The sequence below is a fragment of the Bombus flavifrons genome, chromosome 3, assembly GCF_040668555.2.
Source record: "Bombus flavifrons isolate JBK064 chromosome 3, iyBomFlav1_principal, whole genome shotgun sequence".
Lineage (NCBI taxonomy): Eukaryota > Metazoa > Arthropoda > Insecta > Hymenoptera > Apidae > Bombus > Bombus flavifrons.
The window spans coordinates 13,076,337-13,101,090 of NC_138444.1; the positions used below are offsets into that span (position 1 = coordinate 13,076,337).

The window sequence follows — 24,754 nt, forward strand, 5'->3', positions numbered from 1 at the left end:
ATGTTTTGATAATTGCTTCGTTGATTAACAATTCAGTTATAATGAAATTTCCACATTGATTTAAACTAATAGATTTATCGTTGCCTCAATTATCACAGTTAACTGTGGTTTAAAAATATTAAGTAAAATATTTTGCGATTAAATTCAAAATTCCCGCCAAACTACTAGTGATTCTTTCGTATATTGTACTGGGATGTTCGAGATATTTAATTCACTAATAAATTATAGTTCGGTGGAGATCATCTAAAATTACTATGCGAATTTTACATGATCTAGATTGAACTGAATTGCAGGTTACGTAGTTCTTAGCTTGGCATCGTTCCCCAAAGATTAATTGATTGGTATAAACGCGGAGATGATTACGTGCGAGATCCAGCGTGAGCCCTAATGCCATTTATCCTTCATTATTAATTAATAATTTTACTGAGTGAATATTGTTACTCTTGACATTTCGTATCCGTCACACTCTTTAAATTGACATGTCCTTATATTTATTTCTGTGCAGGCGCGCAACAGTTCGCATCGGCGGGCGGAATCGTCCGAAAATGGTCCAACGTTGACGATCGAAAACGCGCGTAAATACGCGATCGTTCAAATCTTTGTTTGAATTATAAGCATGTACTTAATTCGCACTTAATTATTACTTCTTTTGCCGAGAATAGAAGAATAACAAATTAATAGGCAATAAAAGGGCAGGAATTCATTGAAATTCATTGATCAAAGTGTTAAAAAAGTTTGTACTATACCTGATTTTAATATGATTCTATCATATACGAATGCGAGGCTAAGGATTAAACGTATTGTACAAGTTCGTACTATCTATTCATAAAATATATATCCTACATATGTACGTAATATTATATCTCGCTATTAATTACCATTTAATATATAATTTTTTAAAAAGACTAAAGTAAATACGTAAAAAAATTTTTAAGAACATCTGCATTATATTCAGTTCATACAGATGAACAGAAGTTATATAGAAGTATAGGATTCCTTATTTCATCTACAATAATAATTGGTAATTGCACAGTTATATTCAATTATTAAACAATTGATATTTTTTAAAATTTCAATATCATAAATCGTAAAATTAATTTCAAATAGTGAAATAATATTTCTTTAAATTTTCGAAAATGTTTTAGTTATGAAAATGTTAAATAAAAATCGATTTGCAATTTTCGGATGTCGGGTAGTGAAACCTAACCCCTAATATCTGTGTTCACGTATACGAAATTAGTTTGCACATATACTGAACATTGATGTAATACAAAATTTATAAAATTGATTTAATTATAAACTTACTTAATCATGATCTTGCTGTATTTGTATATAAATAAATAGAATTCAAATATTATCAAATATATAACATTTCTTTTATGTGTCTGTTTATTGTATGCATTGTCACACATAAATTTAATAGGTTAAGTTTCTTTAAGTTTAATAAATACTATCACATGTCGCAACTAATTTATCTTAATATATCTAAGGAAAAGAATGGTTATTTTAAAAAGCGAAGTTAATGAAGAAATAAAGATGGATAAAATTAGTGCATCAGAAAAGAAACGAGTAGAATCATTAAAACATAAGAAGCAAATTTTCAGGGCTAAAGAATTGGCAGTGCAAAATGCACTGAAGAATTTGGTAAACATGTTTAAATTAATTTTGTCCAACATTTTAAGCTTTTATGTCATATTTTCCATATATCGTATTTATTTTTATAGGATAATAATTCAAATAAAAATAAAATAATATTTGATGATAATGATTATATCAATAAAATAGAAGAAATCAATAAAATCGAAGAAAAAGGAAAGAAAAGAAGACTTGATTTGTTTGATGATGATGACTATGATAGAAATGATGATGAGTCGGTTTGGGATGATAGTAAATTTGAAATTAACAAACATTTCACAGGGAAGGTAAGATATTTATATATATTCATATATAAATAAATCTTATAAATATTTAAACCATTGATATTAATTGATTAATTCTAGTTTCTTAGAAGTAATATTATTTTGGGGAATGATGAACGGTTTAAACTTGACAAGCGTTTCATAGAGAATGATGAAGAATTGGATAAAGATATTACTAAGGACACAAAAGGTGATGATAAAATTGATTTACAAAAGGAAAAGGAATTACAATTAGATATTTTAGAAAATATTCTAGGAGTACCAATTAGTTCAAAGAATAAAGATACAAATAAGGATGTAAAATTTCCAAAGTATGAATAAAATAGTTACTTATGTTAATCATAATATTAGCATTATAATAATAATTACTTACATAATTATGTATTTCTATATTACATTATTTAATTCTTTAGGAAAGGAATGATTAGATATGATCCTACAGAAAATAGTCATAAAGAATATGAAATTAATATAGAAAAATGTGAAACAGAAACCAAAATAGTTAAGAAGAAGAAAAATAAGAATAATACAGATAACCTGATTGAAAATGCACCTGTGGAAGTGTCAAAAGATATATACTTTTCTGTGTCAGACTCACTATCAAAAAGCTTGAAAGAAGGAGGGCCATTTAGTTTATTAAAAACATTTGGGAAAGAAACAACTGATGAAAAAAGTTAATATTTACATAATACATTAATTAAAAAATTTATATTATGATATTTATTACATTTATTTTTGTTCATAATTTTAGATGATAGTAGTAATATTTTAAATACGGAACCATTGAAGCCTCCAAAGATTCAATTAGGTTTTGGCTCAAAGAATCCATTTAAATACGATTCTTCTGATGAAGAACATGATAATAAGGAAGAATATACAAATAAAAAAGAACATACAAATAATGTGATAGTAGACACAAATAAGTTCTTCTTTGATAGTAATGATGTTCGTTTTAGTGGTACGCATTTTATATAAAATATAAATATGTATATAATGAAAAATTAGAAATAATAATTATTTTTTATATATTCATGTTTAATATATTTTAGAGGCAGAAAATTTTTTTTCGAAAGAACACGTGTCAGAAGATACGTTTAAAGAGCTTAGACAAGAAGTAAAACAAATTGTTCGTTCGAAAATTCGTAAAAATATGAAAAAGAAGCAACCTTGGGGATACAAAAAAAAAGTTAAAAAATCATCTTAAAATCTCTTTTATTAATCTTTTAAACATATAAACGGAGATGTTAAGTTGATACAGTTACTTTCAAATAAAAAAGATGGAACTTGAAGAAAATGTATCACATAAAACATTGTATGAAATATATCTCCTATACCATATAAAATATAAAATATTACACCTTTTTAATTGTGAATTAACATTTCTCTATCATTTGCATTTTCATTAACATTGTGCACTTCAGCAACAATGTATTTGTAGTAAGAAATTATTGTCTCTGTTTATGATCTTATCTTGTTACGACAGAATTTAATCATTAAAGGTAAAGTGTTACTGGTCCTTATTTAGTCTCTGTCGCAGAGAGAAGAAAATACAAACACATATGTATTTCCTTAAATTATAATAATAATTAATATCTGTCGTTTTTAATTCTATAATTAGTCCTTTCGACCTACTTTACGACATGTTCTGTTAAGTAACTTTAAGAAGAGATCATGTGGAAGTCCACGAGATATTTGTTGTATATGTGTATGTAGTAAGTTATATGTTTCTTCTTCGTAAATTGCATAAGTATTTGATATACCAAGCTCCTGATAGAGTTGTTTTACACGATTTACTTTTTCTACATCAGGTTGTCCATAGCACTCCTGTAGAGCATTTGTATGTTATTCGTATCTTTACTTAAGAAGAGATAATGAATACAAAATATTATTAGTGACATGTATACCTCAAAAATTTTCTTTTGCTCTGGTGTAGCACGTTGTAAAGCTACAACAATAAGCCATGAACATTTTCCCTCTGCTATATCTGTACCAGATTTTCCAATGTCTTCTATACTACCATAACAATCTAAATAATCATCTTTTACTTGAAAAAGATGTCCCATTTCTAACAAAATTGTTTTTGCTTGCCTATAAATTTCGGGATCTTTTATACCAGCCTATAAATAATATGTAACTTTAAACATAATTGAAAAATGAAGATAAGATCTAAACTTTCTTTAGACAAATAATGTAGTTATAAAAATTAATAGAATTAAACTTACAACACTCATAGCAAGAGTGACTGGTAACACAAACGTATAGTAAGCTGTTTTATATTTAACAATAGAATTATATCTATCCATTGTAAATAGATCTATATTCGGTTTCTTTCCAAAATTTGTTGATAATAAATCTAGACATTGACCCATTACCGTTTTTAAAGAAACCTGTAAATAATATAACATAGTATAAAAGTTGCTACTTTCTTAATGTAGCAAACAATATTTTTTATAAATAAAATAGTAAAAATATTATATTTTATCAAACAATTTTATTGATTTCTGCAAAAGTACAAAACAACAAAATCTATTTATCAAATCTGTAGTGGGTGTTTACCATAATGGTCGTCATAACTATTAAGACAATTTAGACAACAACAAAAATGTCCCCAACTAGAGTTAATCGGTACCAAATCGGTATATTTTGTATATTATTGAGTACGAAAAATAATTACTTACGGATAGAAATTGTTCTAAGAGATCCAAATAACATTCTTTTGTCTTAAAATGTTTCTTAAGGAGTTCATATATACACATTTCCAGCATTAAAGCGTCGTTAATAGCCGTTAATCCAATGTCATTGTATAGATACCAGCACGGTTGATTTCGTCGCATTTGTGAGTGATCTTCAATATCATCTATCATGAGAAAATACGCTTGCATCTATAATACAAATATATAATCATATTATATAAATAATTTTTTAAGTCACCGGGCTAAAAAGAAATTAATAAAGTGAATATGCTATGTACTATTGTAAATCCTAAAATAACATAAACTGGAAATGATAGAACAAAAATTACAAACCAATTCTATGCACCAGCCTAGCATACGAATTAAACGAAGATTTTCTTCCGTTATTTGATCGGGAGGACTTAATGATCTGTATGCTTCTACAACCGTTAACGCTCTATTCTTTCCTCCACGTGGAACATTGTATTGCAATACCTAAAAATTAAAGAAGAGGAAACAACTTTGTCAATAATATATCATTTTAAATGTAATACGTTTGAGAACAAATATAATTATATAAATTCAGAATATTGAATTGAGACACCCTGTATACGAAGAACTATAAGTATAATGTATTGTTCGTTAATGTGAAAATTTAAGAAAGAGAAAAGAAGAAAAAGAATACCTTCACTAGCCATTTGGTAACATCTGGTATGTCAAGATGACGACCAGCATCCGTGAGATCACGTACGATATCGGGCCATATAGCCATTAATTCACGAGTTTCATCCTTAATCGATGTAAATGATGTATTGGGAACCGTTGAATATGTTCGTGCATCGACATTGTTGAATCTAAAAGAAGACAAATTTTAATGACATTTTTCTATGTTAGGAATCATAGTGACAACTAAATTTATTTAAAAAGATACAACGATCTTTTAGTTTCTATTTTATTTTAAAAATTTACAATTTTAGAGATCATTCATGATTTAGAAATACGTAAGAATTAATCAGAGAAATATATTACAAATAAATTATTATAATATGATTTCGAAATAAATATTAACAATATAGTAGTTAGCGGAAGTAAAACTTTTATTGCGGATCTAAGAATACTTTCTGTTAAATTGTTAAAAACTTAAATAGCAAAAGTACTATTCTTCCCTAATTAGATACATTATTTAAATATATTAGTGTAACTGGTACATTAATATCTCACATGGTATAGAATTTAATAATAATGTAACTTGTATTTCACTGATTAGAGGGCACTAATGTCTTTGTTTTCTTGTTAAGTTTTGAGTAAACATTTAACAAATTGAAAAGTAATTTAAAACTTCTAAAAAATCCACCAACACTTGACACTTGTTATCAAGAAAAAAATATCGACATTGTTCTTTCGTTACGTCTAATCGGTACTTCCGGTAAACTAGAACATCAGAATTCTGTACAATAATTTACTAGTTAATAATATTGTAATATAATACAATGAATTAATAATATAATTTATTATATATATGAAATATAATATTATAATATAATGAACTGAAATCAAGCAACAAGTTATCAGTTAGAGTCTTCTCTTTTACAATTTTTATCGGATGAGGTAATCATATAAGGTATAACATATCGATCAAAGACGAAAATCATGAACTTATCATTTTTAAAATTTACTTGTAAGCTTTGTGTATTGTCAAACTAGTTAATATGATGTGCAAGGATATTTATTAAAATACTGGTAACTTGCAACTTGTAAGTTGCGCAAAGGAACACAAACGATAGATACTTTGAGTTCATTTCGTCACGAGAAGTAAGCTTCTGTAAACTACTGTGAAACTAATGCAAAATATGCGGTTGAGTTCCATTGCATTCGATATATATATATATATATGACGATTTTCAAGCAACTGCTTTGTCATGCAACACGTATTTTACTTATGCAATCTTATTATAATTACAAAAACCTTGTTACAAATGGGCATGTTCATACATATTATATATACATATTGTCAGTTTGAAAGCCGACAGTTTTATACAAGGCGATTCGCTTTCTGGCGGTCGTATCGAATCGCAGATAGTTGCATCATTTGATTGATAGCCAACGATTATTTTATACAGTTCGGAGATGGTAAAGAATTTAAGGGATGCTTCTACAAGTTAAAATAATACGAAAATATAGAATAAAGAACATTCGTTTGAGGCTTTATTCATTTATTTATTTATCTAACATATAAAGATCCGATTAAAGCATCCCTGAAGATCTGCAAACCTCCCTACACGAACGAATATAGAGCAGCCGAAGCGATAAAAAGTGCAGTGAGTCTCAAACTCAAAGCGACATATGTACAATGTCTTACAAAAGTATTTATACGTATTACCACAGAAACCTTTTATATATGCGTTATATGAACATTTTTTTATTTCATTAACGTATGAATTAAATATGACAGTCATAATTCTATTAATCAACCTGCAAATATATGTAGAAGACATATGTATCTAGTAGAAAATTAGTAAACAGCATGAATAGCCATCTTAAATATATAATAAGTATTAAAGATGGTCCCCTAAAAATTCAGATTTATTAATATGAATGACTAAATAGATCCGTGACCTTTGCAAAATATATATTTCCAATTGTAATTTTTATATATAGTTTTCAGAAATGTTTTAGTTTCAAATTTTACTAATGTAGGTAATAATAACCGAATTTCATAACAGCACTAGTAAAATTTCAGTATTTTGTATAACAAACATAAAATACTACTCCACAAAATTAAAAGATCGCTAAATTTTGACCAAAAGATGGTCGATCTTTGGACTGCTGCAAACTTGTGAAAAAAGCATCATACAACAGTATTCCTGAGCTCATTTTAAAGGGTAAAATCTCTACTTTCACATCCTTGAACTGAATTTTTTCAAGAACTCTTTTATGCTATAAAACGGAGTGGAAAACTGAAGTTGCTTCTTACTTCTTCAAATTTTACAAACTCAAATGTCTCTATAGAGTTAAATAGTCTTTTTTCTAGTTCCTGTTTAGAATGATCTTGTAAAGGGAAGTCACCCCCTTACAACATACTAACTAAAAGGTTAACAACGATATTTTGTTGCCGTTTTATTGCACTTTAAATGATGTACACTATCGGTTTTGGAATAACTCACGATACACCTCGAGGTTGATTCATGGTCGCACTTGTAGCGTGTGTGATGTATGCACTTACATATAGATTGCGAAAAAAAATACGATATTTTATGTAATGAAAGAACTTTGAACATCAACGTAAGAAAAATTGTTATGATTATACTTTCAATTCGTATTTCAAAGAAGTCCATGAAAGCCAAAGTCTGTACCTATGAAATTCTTGTTTTTATACTTTTCATTTTACACGCCTTCTGCGTGTATAATATACATATACATGTATAATATGTTTACCACTTCATTTCTTTAAATTATGCGCATACGTTCATAAACTGTAGAAGATATTAATTATCTCCACTCGGAAATTTCATCAGATATTTTCCCATATTCTTCTATGAATTTCTATGAGAAAATAGATGTAATGATTAAACTATGATTTTTCTTACAAAACTTCGCAAATTCTTCACAGCGAATGTCATAATCTTCTTTGCAACTTGAAATCACTATAACTGTCATAGCTTGAACTGCTCTACATTCATTTATATAGAATTTATCAAGAGAAATCTACCAAATTTTAGGAATACTTTAGTCGATTTTTACATGTTAGTAGCTAATAAATTAAACCACAAAAATTATTTTGTTATTAATTTTTGTCTTATTTTAACTTGTAAAAGCACCCTTCAAATTTTCTATCATGTTTTGAATTTTCTATTATATGTTGTTGAGCACCCTGTATATGTTATACAGGACACATATATATATAAATAATTAGAATTATAATAAGAAACGAGAAAGAGATTCCATTTTTTCTCAGTGCAGTAACTTATTAAATAGAGTGAAAATTAAATTTAAGATAAAGCTTCAAGTTAGTAATACAATCTTTATATACTGAACTTTACTGAATTTTTCAATACATAAATCATTATAAATTTATATCTACTTTGCGAGACTATTCAATATAGTATGAGGTATCTCTTTGAAACCGTTAGCATTCATATTAATAGAAACATGATTTTTACATGAGTTACTTCATAGTAAACCCTGAAATGGCATCTTGAGTCAGTCAATTGTTATGTAAAAAAAACATGATTTTCATATGAATTAGTTCTACTTATCTAATAATACACTTATGGTCTACAATATGTCATTTCTTGAAGAAAATATTGAACCAGAAGAAGCAGGAAGTGATCTTCTAGAGGTATAGTTATATTTGTATTTATTACATTATAATTTCCAAAAAAATAACATTAAAATTCAACCTAATACAAACATTTAAACGTTATAAACATTTTATTACTTCTGACTGAAACTTTTCTATTTATTTTAATAAATTTATAAATATATCTTAAGATTACAAAATCATAAAATATAAAATCTCAGAATGACGAAGAGGAAATGGGTTCTGAAATAAGTAAATCCATTACAGTGATTCTAAAAGCAATAACACACCGTGGAACTCAAACAATAATAAAATGTAACCCTAATGAGACCAAAGAGAATTTCATCAATATGATTATTAATACTGAAATATAATTAAATAGTACTGTATAAGTATAGTACAGAATTTATCATTTATAACCAGTTTCAATATTTGTTATGGAATAATAATTTACATATTTAATTTGTATTTACATATTAAAATTAATTTGAAACGTTAAAAGATAAAAGATAATTTGAAAAGATAAAAAATGATATTTCACATATTAATACAGAAATATTTAGTAAGTAAACCTTGAAATAAATTTAATATATTATGATGCAAAAAATATATAATTGCACATTCTTATATTAGATATATTCTGTATTATAATAAATCATCCAATGAATTTACTTTTTAAAATATAATGACATATCTCATTTTTATATGTATGTCTTATTTTCTGGATTCAAAAAGTAACTTATAGGATGTACATATTTCTTATCAAATTACATATCTTATTTAAATATTGCCTTATCGCAGACTTTATTCGATCATTTAAGTGATAAAATAATACACATAACAGATTTGAATAAATTGTAACATTTATAAGCTAATAATATAATGTTTCAATACCTATTTGGATAAAACAAAAGCTCTAAAAAGATGTGAATGTTTTGTAATATTTTTATTCTTTAAATATCATACAATAGCACATAATAAGCATAATAGCATAATAAGTTCAACAAAATCCACTTTTTTACATGATTTAATTATTTTCTTTATCATTTTAATCATAAGATTTCTCTTATTTTCCAGTTGTATTTGCATAAATCAGAAATTCTTTCTATAGATATAATAAAGTTGTAAATACAGCTAATTAAGATAACTACTATTGGGAGAATATTGTTTCGGTTACTTATACAAGATTGCTACCATATCATACCAAAGAACTTATGTTTAACACATATATTTTATCACAAAGTAATAAATTAGTATTTTGCAAACTGTTTAAAATATTAAAGCAATTAAGATAACTCTGAAATTGATAAAAATTATTTAACCTCACTTAAATTTATATTTCTGTATTTATATTTTAACATGAATATTTATCCTTACTAGATATTTAAAGAATTCTTTAATTCAGTTAATATTTTAGAGAGAAACGGTAATTACGCGTAATAAATACACGTATATTGTACGCAATAAAATAGAATTTCTAATAATCTCGTTAATATATAAATATTTGTTACAAAAATGAAGTATGATTTTATATAGTATTTTTACTTACAAGAAAAAACATTATAATATATAATAATAAATGTATTCAAATATATTAAAATCTGTATTTCGAAAATACATACTAAAAACACGTATGATAATTATCATTACATTATACTTATAATATTATTATGGTAAAATAAAATTAATAAGCAAAAAATTCTGCTTACCTAAAGTATTCCAAAGAGAATATATTTGTATTATAATAAAAGTATCGTATGTTTGATTCTTTATATATCCACCATAAAGGATTGTTTCTTATACTTATTACGTTAACAAAATTTTGTGAAATATTACGGTTAAACAATGACAGAGCGGTATGTTTCGGTATAATAGAAAACATTTTTGCTATATCTGTATGTAATATATCTTTATCGTAACCTCGACTTACAAGACAGTGAAGGATAATTAAAGCACTTGAGTGTATAAAATTTTGCTTCTTATATATATGTTTGTACATATAAACCTAGACTATGTACAGTAAGAATATATAACGGAAAAAAATAGTATATTGTACATAAAGGCAATTTAACGAATTCTTATTTCAAAAAGGCATCAGAGGCAGATTAAAATTATGGATCGTACGTTCGACGTAAATAAATTATATTTTTACATAGCTGAAGATATATGTAAAATATAATAATATGTATTGTGCAATGTAATAAAAATCGTTACGTATTTATACATACTTGTTTCTTTGAATTTAAATTGCAATAGCCATATAGTATGTTTAAAGATGGCAACATATTATAATACATATCTATTATAATATTGCCTTTATAAAAATTATATTTTTCTATAATATTAAAAGATCTGTAATAGAAAAGGATATTTGAAATCGTATCTCCTATATTTAACCTTTAAACAATTTAACTTGTTTATTTAACCTTCAAAGGTATTATTGAATAAAGCATGTTTGGCACCAAAAAAAAGATTAAGATATAAAGATTAAGATATAAATATAGATACAAATATAAGACATAAATCTCTCTCTTACCGTTATAAATTTACTAATTTTAAATAATAATAATTATCAAATTATAAATAATTTGTAACAACATGTTTTAAACTGAGGTTGTACATGACTTGAAGTTCATATAACTTTTAATTGCACATGTATATAATTTATTTTATTGTATACGATTTATTTGAAAATAAAACTTTGTATGGAGAAATGTTATCTCATATTTTTAATTTAATTTTTTCACGTATAATTATGATACATATATTACAAATGTCTTTTCGTTATGTTAAACCACTACTCATAATTTGAGAAAATTGGAAATTTCAGACAGATTTATGTAATTAACAAGATTACTTTATTGTCATTTATTATTTTTTACTTTAAATATAGTTATATATATTTTTTTAAATGTAAACTAATTTTTTTTTCATAAAGATAGTGCATATAATTGCTTAAAGTGGTTTAAACAGTCAAAATAAATGAAATATAATCTTTTATAAATATATTTTACTTTATGATATTACAATACTATATATATACATGTGTGTGTGTGTGTGTGTGTGTGTACTATTTTTGAAGTATCCTATGGGTTCTCGTGCAAGATAATTGTATAATTACTCTTTGTTTAACTTTATCTACTTGTTTCTATAAAAAAATTCGAAATTTTGCAATATTCCTTTTTAAATATTATTTATTTACTATACTATGTTGTTTGCTACAAAATTTTCTATGAAGACAAACGTGATCATAAAAACTATTTATTGAAAGGTATTCTATTAGAAGGAGCTGGTAATCTATATTTTGCTAATTCCACTTCTGCTTCTCCAAAAGTGTCTATATGATAACAAAAATACTCTGGATTTTTATATTCTTTATTTTTAGCAGCACGAGGTCCAACAGCTGAAAAGTAAAATTTGAAAACGATATAATATGAATAAAAATACTGAAAATATAACTAATTCTTAATGTAAAACCTATAAAAATTATTAGTCATCTTAAAAATACTTTTACACCTATATGAATTTATAAATATTTAAGGAGCAATTAAATAGCTTAAATCTCAGATCTGATTTTTAATATTTCAATAAATTTTTCTTATATTTTGTATTTTACATAATGTATTTGCATTTACTGAGACACTAATCTACTAATTTCATTTATATCTTTGGGTGACTAAACTTTTTGCAAAATGATATTTATTTATTGAATTATCCAATGTGTTAAATTTTTTACTTTGTTTTTCATTTAAAGATCGTTTAAAGGAAAAAATCTTATACTTTAAGAGCATAAAGAAAAATTTTCACTTTACATTATATTATAATAGTTATTAAATATAATAATTATAATAATTTATAATAATAATTTTATTTTATTAAAATATATAATTATAAATTATAATAACATATATTATTAAATATATCTGTCTTACGTGTATTTGGAATTTTACAACATTTCTCACTGAGTCCTGCAACATTTGGGTTAATCTTCGATGTACTTCTCTTTGCTTTTGAGCTTAAATACCTTAATAATATTAAATTCTGTTTCTGAAATAATTAGTATCTTTTAATGATTTGTTGATTGAACGCAAATAACTAAAATGTTTTTTTTTTTTATAATAGGTTACATTTTGAGAAAATTTAGCACTATACCTGTTTTAACAAGTCGTTTAAATTTAAACGTAACATTTTCTTCTAATAATATTAATAATTTTTCTATATCTCTTTGACAAATAAAAATCCTTTATATTTATATAACGACGTATTGAAACTAAAATGCGTCAACGTTCACTACCGTTAGTAACATCGCCATATTCAATTATATGTGCACAGTTGCTAAAAATAAGTTGTATTTGCTTTTAAGGAGACTATTAAATTGTAAACATATTTCATGTAAAAATATTTCGAACTTTTCTATTTTAAGTTGATTTTATCTAATACATATCTCAAATGATAACGTATTTTGTACGTGTTTTGTACATGTTATGATATTGTCTACTGACAATAGTTCTATTTACAAAAACTAATTTGCGTTGTATTTTTACGTGGTCATTCAGAAATTTGGGGAATTTCAGGCTGATTTGTTATGCGTGGAGTGTAAAAGCATTCTGCTCGTGTTCGTGAAATTTGAAATTGGACAATTTAGTCATTTAGGCCATTTAAAAATGAGCAGGAAGAGTAACACATCCTATTAAGTAACCAGTAATAATTCTGTCATTTAATCAATAAATCTCATCAAATTCCTCTTGGTCGTTGCCTCGGCTACCCAGCTGTGCAATTAATTTTTACCGCGTTAAAATTCACACTTCGAGGAGCCACTTAACAGTGCGCATATTGTAAAGGTAGTTTTACACGTGTAACAATGTTAGGGTATGTATTTCAATCAAATTCATGCGGCAGTGTTGCAGTTTTGCGGAGGAAATACAAAATTCTTTTCATTTGAAGTGCCGTCTCTTTGATATATTAAAAAATTTGCCAGAATTAAACGTAGTTTTAATTTTAGTTTATTATTTAATTTAAGGAGAATTAAACATAACTACTTTAATAACATAGCTGTAGCTGCAAATCTATTATAAAAGTTCTTTATGCCACGTAATGGAGAAATAGAAAGACATATAGCTTGTTTCATATAACCAATCAAAGGCGGCACTGAAGTACAATAACGTATATAAGTGTCAAATTTTGCTTATTACAGCAATTAATATTATATTATGGTATATTTATAATTTCTATTTTTAATTTTTCATCAGAGAATATTTGCTTGTAATACTTGAAAACATTTGTGCACATTTGTATATTAAAGCAGTGATTTGCAAATCAATGATTCGATTTAAAATTTATTATTAAATAAAATCTAACAATTTGTCTCTAAAATTTGTCTAAGATGATTACATGAATTGGATGTAAAACAAAATAATTTCACTTTAGAATTCCAAGAGAGATATAACAGAGCTGTGGGGTACAGAGGATGACAATCCAGCTACTTTGATTGTGCGAAGAATGAAAATACCCCTTTTTGCTGGCATTGGTTGCGGAATAGCACTTCAAGCTACAAAAGCTGTATTTGACACCCCTGCTTTATTTGGAAGAATTGCATATATTACATTTCCTATGTGTGGTTTTACTTTTTACTATCTTGTTGGTAGTTATATAACAAGACAAATAAGGGGAAGAGAAGGTCCATTTAATAATCTAGTAGGAGGTGAGGAAAGTTTTCTTCTATAATACATTACTACTAAATGAAATTATTTTACGTAATTGTTTTATAATTTACAACATGAAATAAAAATAATGTAAAAATCCTTGTTATTAATAATAGATAATATTTTAAAATAGCAATATTTTTTGCAGTATATTGTACTTTACCAGTGATTCGAAAATTTTTGCCTTTGGGACATACTGCGGCACTTCTATATTTTGCTAGTTTACCTTTCTATGCAGTAGTACGTGAATTTTATGTAACTAAAAATAGATTGAATCTTAAAGAAACTCTGTATTATCAAGGGCAAAATAGGGGCTTTTACGTCAATGAGTGGTTACAAAAAAAGCCATCAGAACACTTTGTTAAGCGTGAATCATATAATCCATTTATAGCTCCTTCCAAGTAAAGCAATGATAAACTGAATATAACATATAGTTTATTGTAGTCACGTTTATTGTATATTTGTTCATATATAGTTTCAATAAATACAAAAATCCTAAACTATGATTAATTTAGGTTAATGTTTCCCCTTTTGTAACCTGGAAAATAATAATTGTAGAAAATATAATGCATGTCATATATTTTTCATAACGTGCAAATCACAATTGATCCAAATTATAAATGGTAACTTACACATGCTTCCAGATATTCGATTCTTCTTTCTAGAGTTGTAAGTTTCTCGTTGAGAACAGCTATTCTTGATCTGCAAGACATATCTAACACAATAAAGTTAATTGATTGCCAGTAATAAAGTAATTTTCATACAATGTTAATTTTATTTAAAGTGTCTTTGTGGATTTTAGTAATTCAAGAAAATGATAAAAGGTGAAGCAATAAGGTTATGAACAGATTCATGTAAGTCAGAATTGTCAAAACAAGTACCTATACTCTATGTAAGTAAGAAAGCAATCTAGTCATGGATGTATCCAAATGCAATTGCTTGATAAAATCAATGGATTTTAGTTTAGAAGTACAAAACAAATGATTTCTTTGATCACGATATAAAATAGATTATAATTTTCTATAAAATATTTTTGTAAAATATTCCACTATGAAAGTAGTAAAGTTTGTATTTATATATATTATTCAATAACCTTTTAAATAATTACCAAAGGAATTGAGAAAGTCAGTTATCTTTTTGATGCTACCAGTTATAACTTCGATGTATTCTCGATTTGCCCAGTCTTGTTGAATCTGTTTTTGGATAGCCTCTCGATGTACGGCAGCCATATTTGAAGTATTGTGATGTTTGAAGAAATTAATTAATGTTATCTGATATTACATTATACGTTCGTTATAGACTTAAATAATGAACAGTAGTTATTACATTTTTCATAGTCAAGGTATTTAGATACATTTATGTATACATATATAACTAACGCAAAACGCGCATTTTACTGATTTGCCATAAGTGAATGAAATAATGAACCAATATGTATACATACATTTTCAGATAATATATATAAACATATTTTTTAACAAATTTATTCAATCACATTTATATTGTTTTTAAGAAGTGTTCCGAAGTTTTAATAATATTTTTCTAAAAATTCATTACAATTTTAGATTAATCTAGATTAATTTAGCTTACTCTAGTTTAGTTTAGTTTAATGTATTCCTTCTGACTACAATGTCATTCATTACAAATAACTAAATAGAATTGTAAATATCAGATATATTCAAATATATAAAAAAAGAAGTCACTAGATTCGAGTCATATGTCAATAATAAATTACACAATTTTGGTTAAATAATTGAATATTTTGGATTTAACGCTTAAACGTGATATATATATATTAGAGAGAAAGTTTTTTTTCTGCATGTACATAATCCTAGATAATTTATTTTTATATTTTCTATATGTTCGTTTCTCTTGCGTTTGTTATCTGAAACTTTAATTGTAACTTTTATGTACGATATTTAAATATTAATTTATAAAATAATATTCCATCATTTTTTTTTTGTGATATAAGAATATAGCTATATCATTTATTTGTAAGCAACTATCGTATATCAAAAATTATCTGTTATTTCCGTAAATGTATCTGTATATAGTAATAATCGCAAAAAATATTTCGTACATATTTCATAATTTTATATTGCAGTATCTTTTATTATTATTTGAATGAAATGTTTAAGCTACAAAATTAATATATTTTGAGCTATTTTGAGCTAATATATATTAAGCTAAGAAATAAATATATTTTGTAGTTAATAGTATGTATTTTATTACAATAATAATATTTTCTTTTCGGATATGTACAGTTTATAAATACATTTTATGTATAGTATTAAGTACCAGATATGTAGCACTTTAGTAGTAACTCGCCATTATTCGTATTTACATGTACTGCGATGGTGGACTTTACAGTGAGGGAGGATGCAAATTAATGTATGTTGAATACAATTTGTGTAAATATTTTTATGGTATAAACTAAATAAGTAGCTTCTAATCTTAATTATGTTAGTTACCTTAGTTACCTTACCTAAGTTGAAATTAAATAATTTTTTATGATAAATGAAGTAATTAAAATTTTGTGAGATTCCAATTCTGTTGAAGAAAATGTAGCTATTCATGTATAAATATAACGAGTATAAGAAAAAATTGATGCAAAGTTTCTATTATTTAAAAATAGAATCTAAAAGTTCACAATATGTTTATGTGTTAAAATCTTCTGTAATTTAATTAAATTAAACAAATAATGTTGATAGATTAGTAGTGAAATTAATTGGATTTATATTTTATGATGTCAAAATGAATGCTTAATATTTTATTATATATTTTACATATAGAAATTTGCAGAATTTATTTTCATATTTATTTTCGGAACTTTATTTTTTGTTAGGTACATATTTTACGTAAGGAGTGTTATGACTTTGGGAAGATATTGTCTTTTGTCAATAGTTGACTATACGTCTTTATTATCTAAAAAGTGGTGGATTCGGAATCTTGGAGTAAGATCATATTTATCTCAACGTAGTTTCATGTCTCTAACTATACAACGATTAAACAGGTAGAACACTCAAACATACATTCATGTAATATTTGTAGTAACCTTTCACTTAATAAAAGTATATTAAAACAATGTCAATGAAAATAAGTAGTGTTTTGTTCATTAATTTATATCACAATTATTTACATGTCCTTGTTTATTCTTTTATTTTATATCTTCCATTTGCAATTTTTATATGTTTTATAAATATATGCACCAAAGTCAAATATATTGATAATTAATTTTCTAATTTTAAATTTTATAGGATAAACCAAAGATCACTGACATTTTCATTATTTGCAAATATGGCATCAACCAATAATTCAGGAAATATGCGGATACAAAAAAAGAATCGTTTGAGTTTAGAAAAGTCACCATATTTACTACAGCATGCTACTAATCCAGTTGATTGGTACCCATGGTGTGACGAAGCATTGGAAAAAGCAAGTAAAGAGAACAAGTGCATCTTTTTATCTGTTGGCTATTCTACGTGTCACTGGTGTCATGTTATGGAAAAAGAATCTTTTACAAATAAAGAAATTGCTGAAATAATGAATAAGAATTTCATTAATATAAAAGTAGACAAGGAAGAGAGACCAGATATCGACAGGATATACATGACTTTTATACAAGCAAGTAAATGTGATTACATTGTATTTTAAATAAATATGATATAGATTAAAAACTATCGTTTCACATAGGCAACAAGTGGTCATGGTGGATGGCCAATGAGTGTCTTTCTCACCGCTGATTTAAAACCTATAGTTGGAGGGACTTATTTTCCTCCAGAAGATACATTTAGACAAACAGGATTTAAGACAATTTTACTCAATGTTGCCCAAAAGGTATAAATATCTTTAGTTTTTAAGAATTATTTGATATAGTATAAATACATAGCGTTTAATAAACAAATCATATTCCATTCAAGTGAATTTAAGACATATTATAAATCATTACATATTATAGTTAGATTAATACGTTATATCAATATCAGTTTCTTTATATTTCATATTTTTTAGTGGAATCAATCCAGAAGTAAACTTACAGAGATTGGGTCTACCAATCTTGAAACTTTACACAGTATTTCTAAAATTCCAGATTCACTTAAGGTAAATTAATAAATAATAAATTGTTGTACTCTTGTTTAAGCTATTTCGTAAAAGAATTGTGATTATTAATGAATAATGATTTCTTTACATAGGTACATGATATACCTTCATTGGAATGTAGTAAAATTTGTATTCAGCAACTTGTAAATGAATTTGAACCTAAATTTGGTGGGTTTGGCTCTACGTATAACATGCAATCACCAAAATTTCCACAGCCAGTAAATTTTAACTTTTTATTTCATATGTATGCACGTCAACCCAATGTGGAGTCTGTACGACCTTGCTTGTATATGTCTGTGTACACTTTAAAAAAAATGTCTTTTGGTGGTATTCATGATCATGTAGGTCAGGTAAGAATTTTAATCCTAATTAGCTATGAAACAAAATATTCACGATGTTAGCTCCAAAATAATTTGTAATAATGTTTACTATTTTTAAATAGGGTTTTTCAAGATATGCTACAGACGGTGAGTGGCACGTTCCACACTTTGAAAAAATGTTGTACGATCAGGGTCAGTTAATGAAATCATATGCAGATGCATATCTTGTAACTAAAGATAATTTTTTTGCCGATATTGTTGATGATATCGCTACATATGTAATAAGAGATCTTCGTCACAAGGTATTATATTTGCTCTGTTTTCAGAATTATATGTACATTAACATTTATCTATTTTATGTTTTTTAGGAAGGTGGGTTTTATAGTGCTGAAGATGCAGATTCTTATCCTATGCACGATACACATGCGAAAAAGGAAGGTGCTTTTTATGTGTGGTCTGCTGTGGAAATTAAATCACTTCTAAATAAAGAAGTTTCTGATGAAAATCATGTTAAACTTTCGGATATTTTTTGTCGCCATTTCAATGTAAAAGAATCAGGAAATGTAAAATCGCATCAAGTATGCTATATACTTTTTCTTATTTCTATTATTAATTCCTATTCTATGTCTAAATATATAATTGATAACCTGTTACTTATCAGGATCCACATGGAGAGATAGGAGAAAAAAATGTATTAATAACATACAATGAAATTGAAGAAACTGCTAGATATTTCAATCTTCCAGTTGAAGAAACTAAAATGTATTTGAAAGAAGCATGTTCCATGTTATACAAAGTTAGATCTGCAAGGCCGCGGCCTCACTTAGACGATAAGATCATTACAGCATGGAATGGTAAAGAGTTATGAACAATATATTTTCTACATATACTTTACGCTAATATATGTTTTTTTAACTGCTAATTTGATAAGCAACCTGGATTTAGGTCTTATGATAAGTGGTTTAGCTTTTGGGGGAGCGGCAGTAAATAATAAACAATATATCGAGCGCGCGGCAGATGCCGCAAAATTTATTAAAAAATATCTTTTCGATGAAACCAAGAATATATTACTTCATAGTTGTTACCGTGACGAAAAAGGCACGATTACACAAATGTACGTATATTATTGCTATTAAATTACGCGGCGTATCATAATGTACATTTTAATATTTATTATTTTTAGGAGTACACCCATACCTGGATTTTTAGACGATTATGCGTTTGTTATAAAAGGGTTGTTGGATTTATACGAATCTGATTTAAACGAGGAGTGGCTGGAATTTGCTGAGAAATTGCAACATCTTCAAGATCAATATTTTTGGGATGAAAAAGATGGAGGATATTTCTTAACAACATCGAGCGATCCAAGTATAATTCTCAGGCTTAAAGAAGGTATATTTAAGTATTTTCAAGATAATCTTAGTTTAGCAATTACAGTTTTCATGGTTTTATATGATACGTCTGATGGTTGTGATTGCGTTCAGCTATGAAATCAAAGAAACCAACATTCTGCGGTATAGCTGAAAGTAATTCAAATATTTATAGCAGCGCCTGCTCAATGTTTCATTACGTCCAGTCGTTAAGTTCATCAGGCTGTGATAGTTGCGTTTACGATTTTAGTATTAGGTCGTAACACGAATGGAAGAGAAATATCAGATATGTATTTGAAGATTTATAATTTCACATATAGCTTATGACGGAGCGGAACCATCCGGTAACTCGATTGCCGCTGAAAATTTGCTGAGGTTGGCAGATTACTTAGGTTGTGACGAATTCCAGGATAAAGCTGCTCGTCTGTTCGGAGCATTCAGATATTTGCTGATGCAGACACCTGTTGCGGTTCCACAACTAACATCAGCACTCGTACGCTACCATGATGATGCAGCGCAAGTACGTGCAAACTTATATGCATCGAGCACATTCAATTTTTAAAAACTTGATGAGCTTTTGAAATGATTGCGCGTACATGTCGTGTTTTAGATTTATGTGATTGGAAAACGAGGTGCCAAGGATACCGATGAGCTACTTCGCGTTATATATAAACGTTTGATACCCAACAGGATTCTTTTCTTAATTGATCCCGATGAAACGAACAGCGTGCTATTGCGTAAAAACCAACATCTCAGAAATATGAAATCTGTGAATAATCGAGCAACTGTATATGTATGTAAACATCGCACGTGTTTGTTGCCTGTTACGAGTCCTGAACAATTAGCAACATTGCTAGATGAACAGAAATAAGATCCTTACTAATTAGTAACGTAAGTATACTAAAAAAGCCGATTCTATATCGGTTTTTGACGGTGAGAGTAGAGAAACAGCAAAATAATAAAATTTAACGAATCTCAAGTTACATGTATCTACTGTATCATAATTTGCAGCAGCATCAATGGAATTTGTTGTATTATTAAGAATAACACTTGTTGGACATGTTTGTACATACAAATGTTTTTTGTTTTAATAAAATAAATGCGTACAAATAATTGCGTACGACTCATTTTTAATTTCTACACCCAACGGTTTAATATGGTAATGATAAATATATCATATTTACAATTAAACCATAATCATTTTACAAACGGAGACAGCGTCCATTTTCATATATCGGTTCTTGATTACTAGCGAACTTTTGTTGGGAACGATACATAATACGGTGCCTATCGCAAAATCTCGCGTTGAATTCCAACCGAAAATAGACACGGTATATGAACCACTAGAGGAAGAGAGAGAGAGAGATTGGTAGATACACCAAGAGAAGAAAGCTGAAATAAGAAGGATCAGATATTTACTATTAACAACCCTATATCTGTCTATCTATCTATCTATCTATCTGTATATATACATATATTTTTTTTTACATACATAATTCTTTCTACAAATAAATAATTGTATAAAAAGAGAGAAAATGCACACATATATACAGATATACAAATATAGTGATCACATTTAAATATAGCGGTAAGGTTGTAATCTGGACAGTCACTGCACGTGCACGTCTCAGTCGTTAAGATCGTTTCGGTTCATCTTCTTTAAAGTTAGGCCTTGAAAGATCGTATACCGACAATGGCTCGTCAACGTCCAAGTATTTGCTTGTCTACGTAAAAAAATACGATTCATAATAAACAACGCTCTCTGTTGTCGATTGTCATCTCCGACGGCTGCAACGAATTTCTATTAATTGGTATCGAGTCTGTCACATGTACCAGCTACGAGATGAAACGCATTGTTCCAAAAGGAGAAGAAGAAAAAAGAAAAAAAAAGGAGCACGCGTGGCACTTTATTGGCAGTGAAAACCAAAGCGACAAGATCTCGAGACGAGTAGCTATAAGATCAGCTTCTCTTCTTCTGTGCTTGCCTGCGCCTCCTTGGCTGCTTCTGATTATCTCTTCCTTTCTTCTTCGCGGTTCGAGTACATTATCTACGACCACGGAGAGGTCACCGCGAACGAACCAACGAACCAACGAGAGAGAAAAGAAAAGAAAAGACAGAGAGAGAGACAGAGAGAGAGAGAGAGGGAGAGAGAGAGGGAGGGAGGAGAGTAGGAGGATCTGCTGATCTTCTCGAGGGAGGATGCAGAAGGTCGTGAAGCGGATGAGCGAGGGACGCCTAGACGGAAGGGTCGCGCATGCGTTTCGTTCCGTCGACAAGGATGTTCGACGTTTTTTTCAGTCACCGGTCGACGCTGCGCCGGGCACCGTCGACGCGCACGTTCGCCAACAGTTTGATATGGGTCGCGGTTCTTATAGGGATATAATTTCTTCAGGTAGGCCGATTCGTGGTCGTTAGTCGCGCGCGATCGAGTTATCGAGTCAGAAATAGGCTAAATGCTACGTACCCAAAGAAGGGTTGGGAAGCTGGATCGTTTTTAACGGGGCTGCCACGCGACGTACCACGCGCCACTCACGCGCTTTGCCTTTCCATCTTGCTGCCAAAAAGTGTCTCCCTCGGGACTTCGTTCCACACAGACACACACACATACACACGCGCGCGCACACACACACAGACGTTTTACACGGCAGGTGGTTCTATCGCTCGGTTCCTCGGTCGTCCTTCAACGTCGTTCCTCTCTCGATCATCGTCATCGCGAAAACAAAACCTTGGATCGTTATCGTTCGAAGAAGAATCGTTGTGCCGACACTGACCGCGAGTGATCACCTTGCTTGGTAGCAGGTGAGCTGCGACCTCCGTACGACAGGGCAACCGTAGGTGAGAGAGAATTGCAGGTGAGAGAAACCGGGCAAGCGCATCGCGAGGCGCACGGTTACGCACCTGGATTTCACCGTTGTCGCTACTTCAACGTAAAATGCGGCCAGTGGATGCGAGGCAGCTTCTTCGATCTGGAGACATTCGTGACGAAAAGCACGGTGCATGTTACTACCGGTAAAGCGTACGAGAAGCGCGTTCTTCGTATCGCTCGTTGTATCGGTATACCACAGGTAGCCGAAAGAACCGACCGAACTACATATCGGGTCCTCGATGTCGTTCTTACCTGTCCACCTGGCCCCGTCGTTTAGAGCAGCGACGTCTACGTTGTCGCCAGCGCAACTCAGGCAATATCTTCCCGGTGACAAATCTGCCAGCAAATCTATTTGGAATTATCCCGCGCAGACGATCTTCGTGTCAGGCTGCCGCTGAAAACGATTCGTCCCGAACGATTCGTCATCCTCGTGTCGACTGCTGGACGAGATCTAGAAGCCGGGAAGCAGCATGTCGTTGCATTATCCCCAAGGATATCGGTATCGTCCGGCGAGTAAAGCTGCCGGGGCAGGGAATGGCGAGCAAGGTTCTGACAGTGACGTTGCTCAACTCAGTGATCTTGAGGACGACGAGGACGAAGATGGGGGTGGCCAGTCGACCAATAGACGTATCGCGCACCGACAACACGAGGAGGAGGAGGAGGACGACGACGACGACGAGGACGACGAGGACGACGAGGACGACGATGACGACGACGATCAAGATGACGAAGAGGAAGACGAGAACGAAGAAGACGACGGAGTAGACGTGGATGGCGACGAGCTACCCTATCCTGGTTTCGTGCCGGTTGCAATGCGATACCTCGACCAGAATACACGACCGCGCAACTGGTGTCTGGCGCTCATCACTAATCCATATCCTTTTGGATCGTAACGACCACTGTCTGTCGTTTACCGAACGGTGATATCGTTATTTTTATTCCGCTTTTACCTGTGAGAAAACCGCTTTGTCCAAGATTATTCCAGCCCGCGAGACGAAATAAGTAAGTTTCATCGCACGCTATCCGTGCTACCGTGTAACATCCGAGAACGTAGCTAGAGCTTCGTTTGGCATTTATTTTATCCTCTAAGCGAAGCCACGCGCCCAACCGAAGAATTCTTTCCTAAAGAATATCACGAACACGTCTCCATCTTTTTTCCATCACGCTCGTAAAACATCTTTATTACGGACTTGCAGCATTTCGAGGGTTCCTGCGTGTCGTTTAGATTTATTGGTTACAACGTTAGCTGGTTAGCGATCGAATCGGGCTTCTCTTTTTATTTTCAATTCTTACATACACGTTTTGCTGTATCGTTCTTTCGGCGTTCTGTTAGGGCCCGGCATATAATTTCAGTGGATATTTATCACCGGACTCCTATACATAATTCTATCAATGTGAAATGAAATGTAACCAGGCGTGGAAAATTATTTCAATTTTATTCGTTTACGTAGTTCGAGGGTGATAAAAGAACGAGAATCCTAGGGATTTTAATTAATATTAATC

At 29.3% G+C, this 24,754-nt stretch overlaps 6 protein-coding genes and 2 long non-coding RNA genes across 20 annotated transcripts in view; 5 read left to right on the forward strand and 3 right to left on the reverse strand.

The window, feature by feature from the left end:
- Positions 1 to 265: 265 nt before the first annotated feature.
- Positions 266 to 3,956, forward strand: LOC138190287 (probable RNA-binding protein CG14230). 4 transcript variants are annotated; one of them, XM_069109013.1, is made up of 8 exons: positions 266 to 427; positions 506 to 847; positions 1,491 to 1,644; positions 1,725 to 1,922; positions 2,001 to 2,230; positions 2,333 to 2,592; positions 2,671 to 2,877; positions 2,969 to 3,956. In XM_069109013.1, coding segments are annotated over exons 2-8 (1,206 nt in total). In that variant the 5' UTR covers positions 266 to 427; positions 506 to 845; the 3' UTR covers positions 3,124 to 3,956. The 4 variants fall into 4 exon arrangements, with proteins under 4 accessions (XP_068965114.1, XP_068965113.1, XP_068965116.1 ...); XM_069109012.1 differs by having other exon boundaries at positions 387 to 847; XM_069109015.1 differs by lacking the exons at positions 266 to 427; positions 506 to 847 and adding an exon at positions 874 to 1,021.
- Positions 3,115 to 10,894, reverse strand: LOC138190286 (farnesyl pyrophosphate synthase). 5 transcript variants are annotated; one of them, XM_069132987.1, is made up of 7 exons: positions 10,601 to 10,894; positions 5,277 to 5,445; positions 4,946 to 5,086; positions 4,598 to 4,801; positions 4,142 to 4,306; positions 3,824 to 4,036; positions 3,115 to 3,743 (listed from the first exon to the last, which is right to left on the reverse strand). In XM_069132987.1, the coding sequence occupies exons 1-7, from the start codon at positions 10,888 to 10,890 to the stop codon at positions 3,534 to 3,536; spliced, it is 1,392 nt and encodes a 463-aa protein (XP_068989088.1). In that variant the 5' UTR covers positions 10,891 to 10,894; the 3' UTR covers positions 3,115 to 3,533. The 5 variants fall into 5 exon arrangements, with proteins under 5 accessions (XP_068989088.1, XP_068989089.1, XP_068989091.1 ...); XM_069132988.1 differs by lacking the exon at positions 10,601 to 10,894 and adding an exon at positions 7,756 to 7,893; XM_069132990.1 differs by lacking the exon at positions 10,601 to 10,894 and adding an exon at positions 6,380 to 6,468.
- Positions 10,793 to 11,114, forward strand: LOC138177814 (uncharacterized). The gene is made up of 2 exons (XR_011172554.1): positions 10,793 to 10,910; positions 10,983 to 11,114. It is a non-coding gene; the product is annotated as an uncharacterized LOC138177814 (long non-coding RNA).
- A 953-nt stretch (positions 11,115 to 12,067) lies between these two features.
- Positions 12,068 to 13,406, reverse strand: NdufV3 (NADH:ubiquinone oxidoreductase subunit V3). The gene is made up of 3 exons (XM_069132924.1): positions 13,044 to 13,406; positions 12,824 to 12,938; positions 12,068 to 12,294 (listed from the first exon to the last, which is right to left on the reverse strand). Exons 1-3 carry the CDS (start codon positions 13,077 to 13,079, stop codon positions 12,149 to 12,151), a joined length of 297 nt encoding a protein of 98 aa, XP_068989025.1. The 5' UTR covers positions 13,080 to 13,406; the 3' UTR covers positions 12,068 to 12,148.
- A 396-nt stretch (positions 13,407 to 13,802) lies between these two features.
- On the forward strand, positions 13,803 to 14,893 carry LOC138190255 (uncharacterized). The gene is made up of 3 exons (XR_011176246.1): positions 13,803 to 14,104; positions 14,319 to 14,592; positions 14,742 to 14,893. It is a non-coding gene; the product is annotated as an uncharacterized LOC138190255 (long non-coding RNA).
- Positions 14,894 to 14,950: 57 nt separating this feature from the next.
- HSPC300 (hematopoietic stem/progenitor cell protein 300) lies at positions 14,951 to 15,837 on the reverse strand. Of its 2 annotated transcripts, none has more exons than XM_069132930.1 (3): positions 15,702 to 15,837; positions 15,226 to 15,308; positions 14,951 to 15,131 (listed from the first exon to the last, which is right to left on the reverse strand). In XM_069132930.1, exons 1-3 carry the CDS (start codon positions 15,820 to 15,822, stop codon positions 15,105 to 15,107), a joined length of 231 nt encoding a protein of 76 aa, XP_068989031.1. In that variant the 5' UTR covers positions 15,823 to 15,837; the 3' UTR covers positions 14,951 to 15,104. The 2 variants fall into 2 exon arrangements, with proteins under 2 accessions (XP_068989031.1, XP_068989030.1); XM_069132929.1 differs by having other exon boundaries at positions 15,687 to 15,822.
- On the forward strand, positions 15,813 to 21,498 carry LOC138190256 (spermatogenesis-associated protein 20). Of its 3 annotated transcripts, none has more exons than XM_069132926.1 (13): positions 15,813 to 15,935; positions 17,439 to 17,606; positions 17,851 to 18,217; positions 18,287 to 18,430; positions 18,605 to 18,694; positions 18,787 to 19,044; positions 19,137 to 19,316; positions 19,383 to 19,592; positions 19,676 to 19,868; positions 19,960 to 20,128; positions 20,198 to 20,406; positions 20,705 to 20,904; positions 20,995 to 21,498. In XM_069132926.1, the coding sequence occupies exons 2-13, from the start codon at positions 17,464 to 17,466 to the stop codon at positions 21,253 to 21,255; spliced, it is 2,424 nt and encodes an 807-aa protein (XP_068989027.1). In that variant the 5' UTR covers positions 15,813 to 15,935; positions 17,439 to 17,463; the 3' UTR covers positions 21,256 to 21,498. The 3 variants fall into 3 exon arrangements, with proteins under 3 accessions (XP_068989027.1, XP_068989026.1, XP_068989028.1); XM_069132925.1 differs by lacking the exon at positions 15,813 to 15,935 and adding an exon at positions 16,876 to 16,984; XM_069132927.1 differs by lacking the exons at positions 15,813 to 15,935; positions 17,439 to 17,606 and adding an exon at positions 16,908 to 16,984.
- A 1,114-nt stretch (positions 21,499 to 22,612) lies between these two features.
- Positions 22,613 to 24,754, forward strand: part of Ca-alpha1T (Ca[2+]-channel protein alpha[[1]] subunit T) — a 114,311-nt gene continuing 112,169 nt past the window's right edge. For 2 of the 3 annotated variants that reach the window (XM_069110375.1, XM_069110376.1), the window contains exon 1: positions 22,615 to 24,124. In XM_069110375.1, the coding sequence (XP_068966476.1) occupies positions 23,722 to 24,124 (403 nt within the window). In that variant the 5' untranslated portion in view covers positions 22,615 to 23,721. Of the gene's footprint in view, positions 24,125 to 24,754 lie in introns of all 3 variants that reach the window. The other variant, XM_069110374.1, reaches the window with a different exon arrangement.

Bases quoted from the DNA above. Each gene is read 5' to 3' on its own strand.
- LOC138190287 (XM_069109013.1), top strand. The intron at 1,923-2,000 runs GTAAGATATTTA...GATTAATTCTAG, and splicing joins ACAAACATTTCACAGGGAAG to TTTCTTAGAAGTAATATTAT. The intron at 2,593-2,670 runs GTTAATATTTAC...TCATAATTTTAG, and splicing joins AGAAACAACTGATGAAAAAA to ATGATAGTAGTAATATTTTA.
- LOC138190286 (XM_069132987.1), bottom strand. From the start codon at position 10,890: ATGTACAAACATATATATAAGAAGCAAAATTTTATACACTCAAGTGCT. The intron at 4,037-4,141 runs GTAAGTTTAATT...TATTATTTATAG, and splicing joins TCACTCTTGCTATGAGTGTT to GCTGGTATAAAAGATCCCGA. The intron at 3,744-3,823 runs GTATACATGTCA...AATGCTCTACAG, and splicing joins AGCAAAAGAAAATTTTTGAG to GAGTGCTATGGACAACCTGA.
- NdufV3 (XM_069132924.1), bottom strand. From the start codon at position 13,079: ATGTTACGTTTAAATTTAAACGACTTGTTAAAACAG. The intron at 12,939-13,043 runs GTATAGTGCTAA...TAATTATTTCAG, and splicing joins TAAACGACTTGTTAAAACAG to AAACAGAATTTAATATTATT. The intron at 12,295-12,823 runs GTAAGACAGATA...TTTACTTTTCAG, and splicing joins TTGTAAAATTCCAAATACAC to CTGTTGGACCTCGTGCTGCT.
- HSPC300 (XM_069132929.1), bottom strand. From the start codon at position 15,822: ATGGCTGCCGTACATCGAGAGGCTATCCAAAAACAGATTCAACAAGAC. The intron at 15,309-15,686 runs GTTATTGAATAA...TTATTGTGTTAG, and splicing joins CTTTGGTAATTATTTAAAAG to ATATGTCTTGCAGATCAAGA. The intron at 15,132-15,225 runs GTAAGTTACCAT...ATTATTTTCCAG, and splicing joins TCGAATATCTGGAAGCATGT to GTTACAAAAGGGGAAACATT.
- LOC138190256 (XM_069132925.1), top strand. From the start codon at position 16,938: ATGTACTGCGATGGTGGACTTTACAGTGAGGGAGGATGCAAATTAAT. The intron at 18,695-18,786 runs GTAAATTAATAA...TTCTTTACATAG, and splicing joins AAATTCCAGATTCACTTAAG to GTACATGATATACCTTCATT. The intron at 19,317-19,382 runs GTATTATATTTG...TATGTTTTTTAG, and splicing joins TAAGAGATCTTCGTCACAAG to GAAGGTGGGTTTTATAGTGC.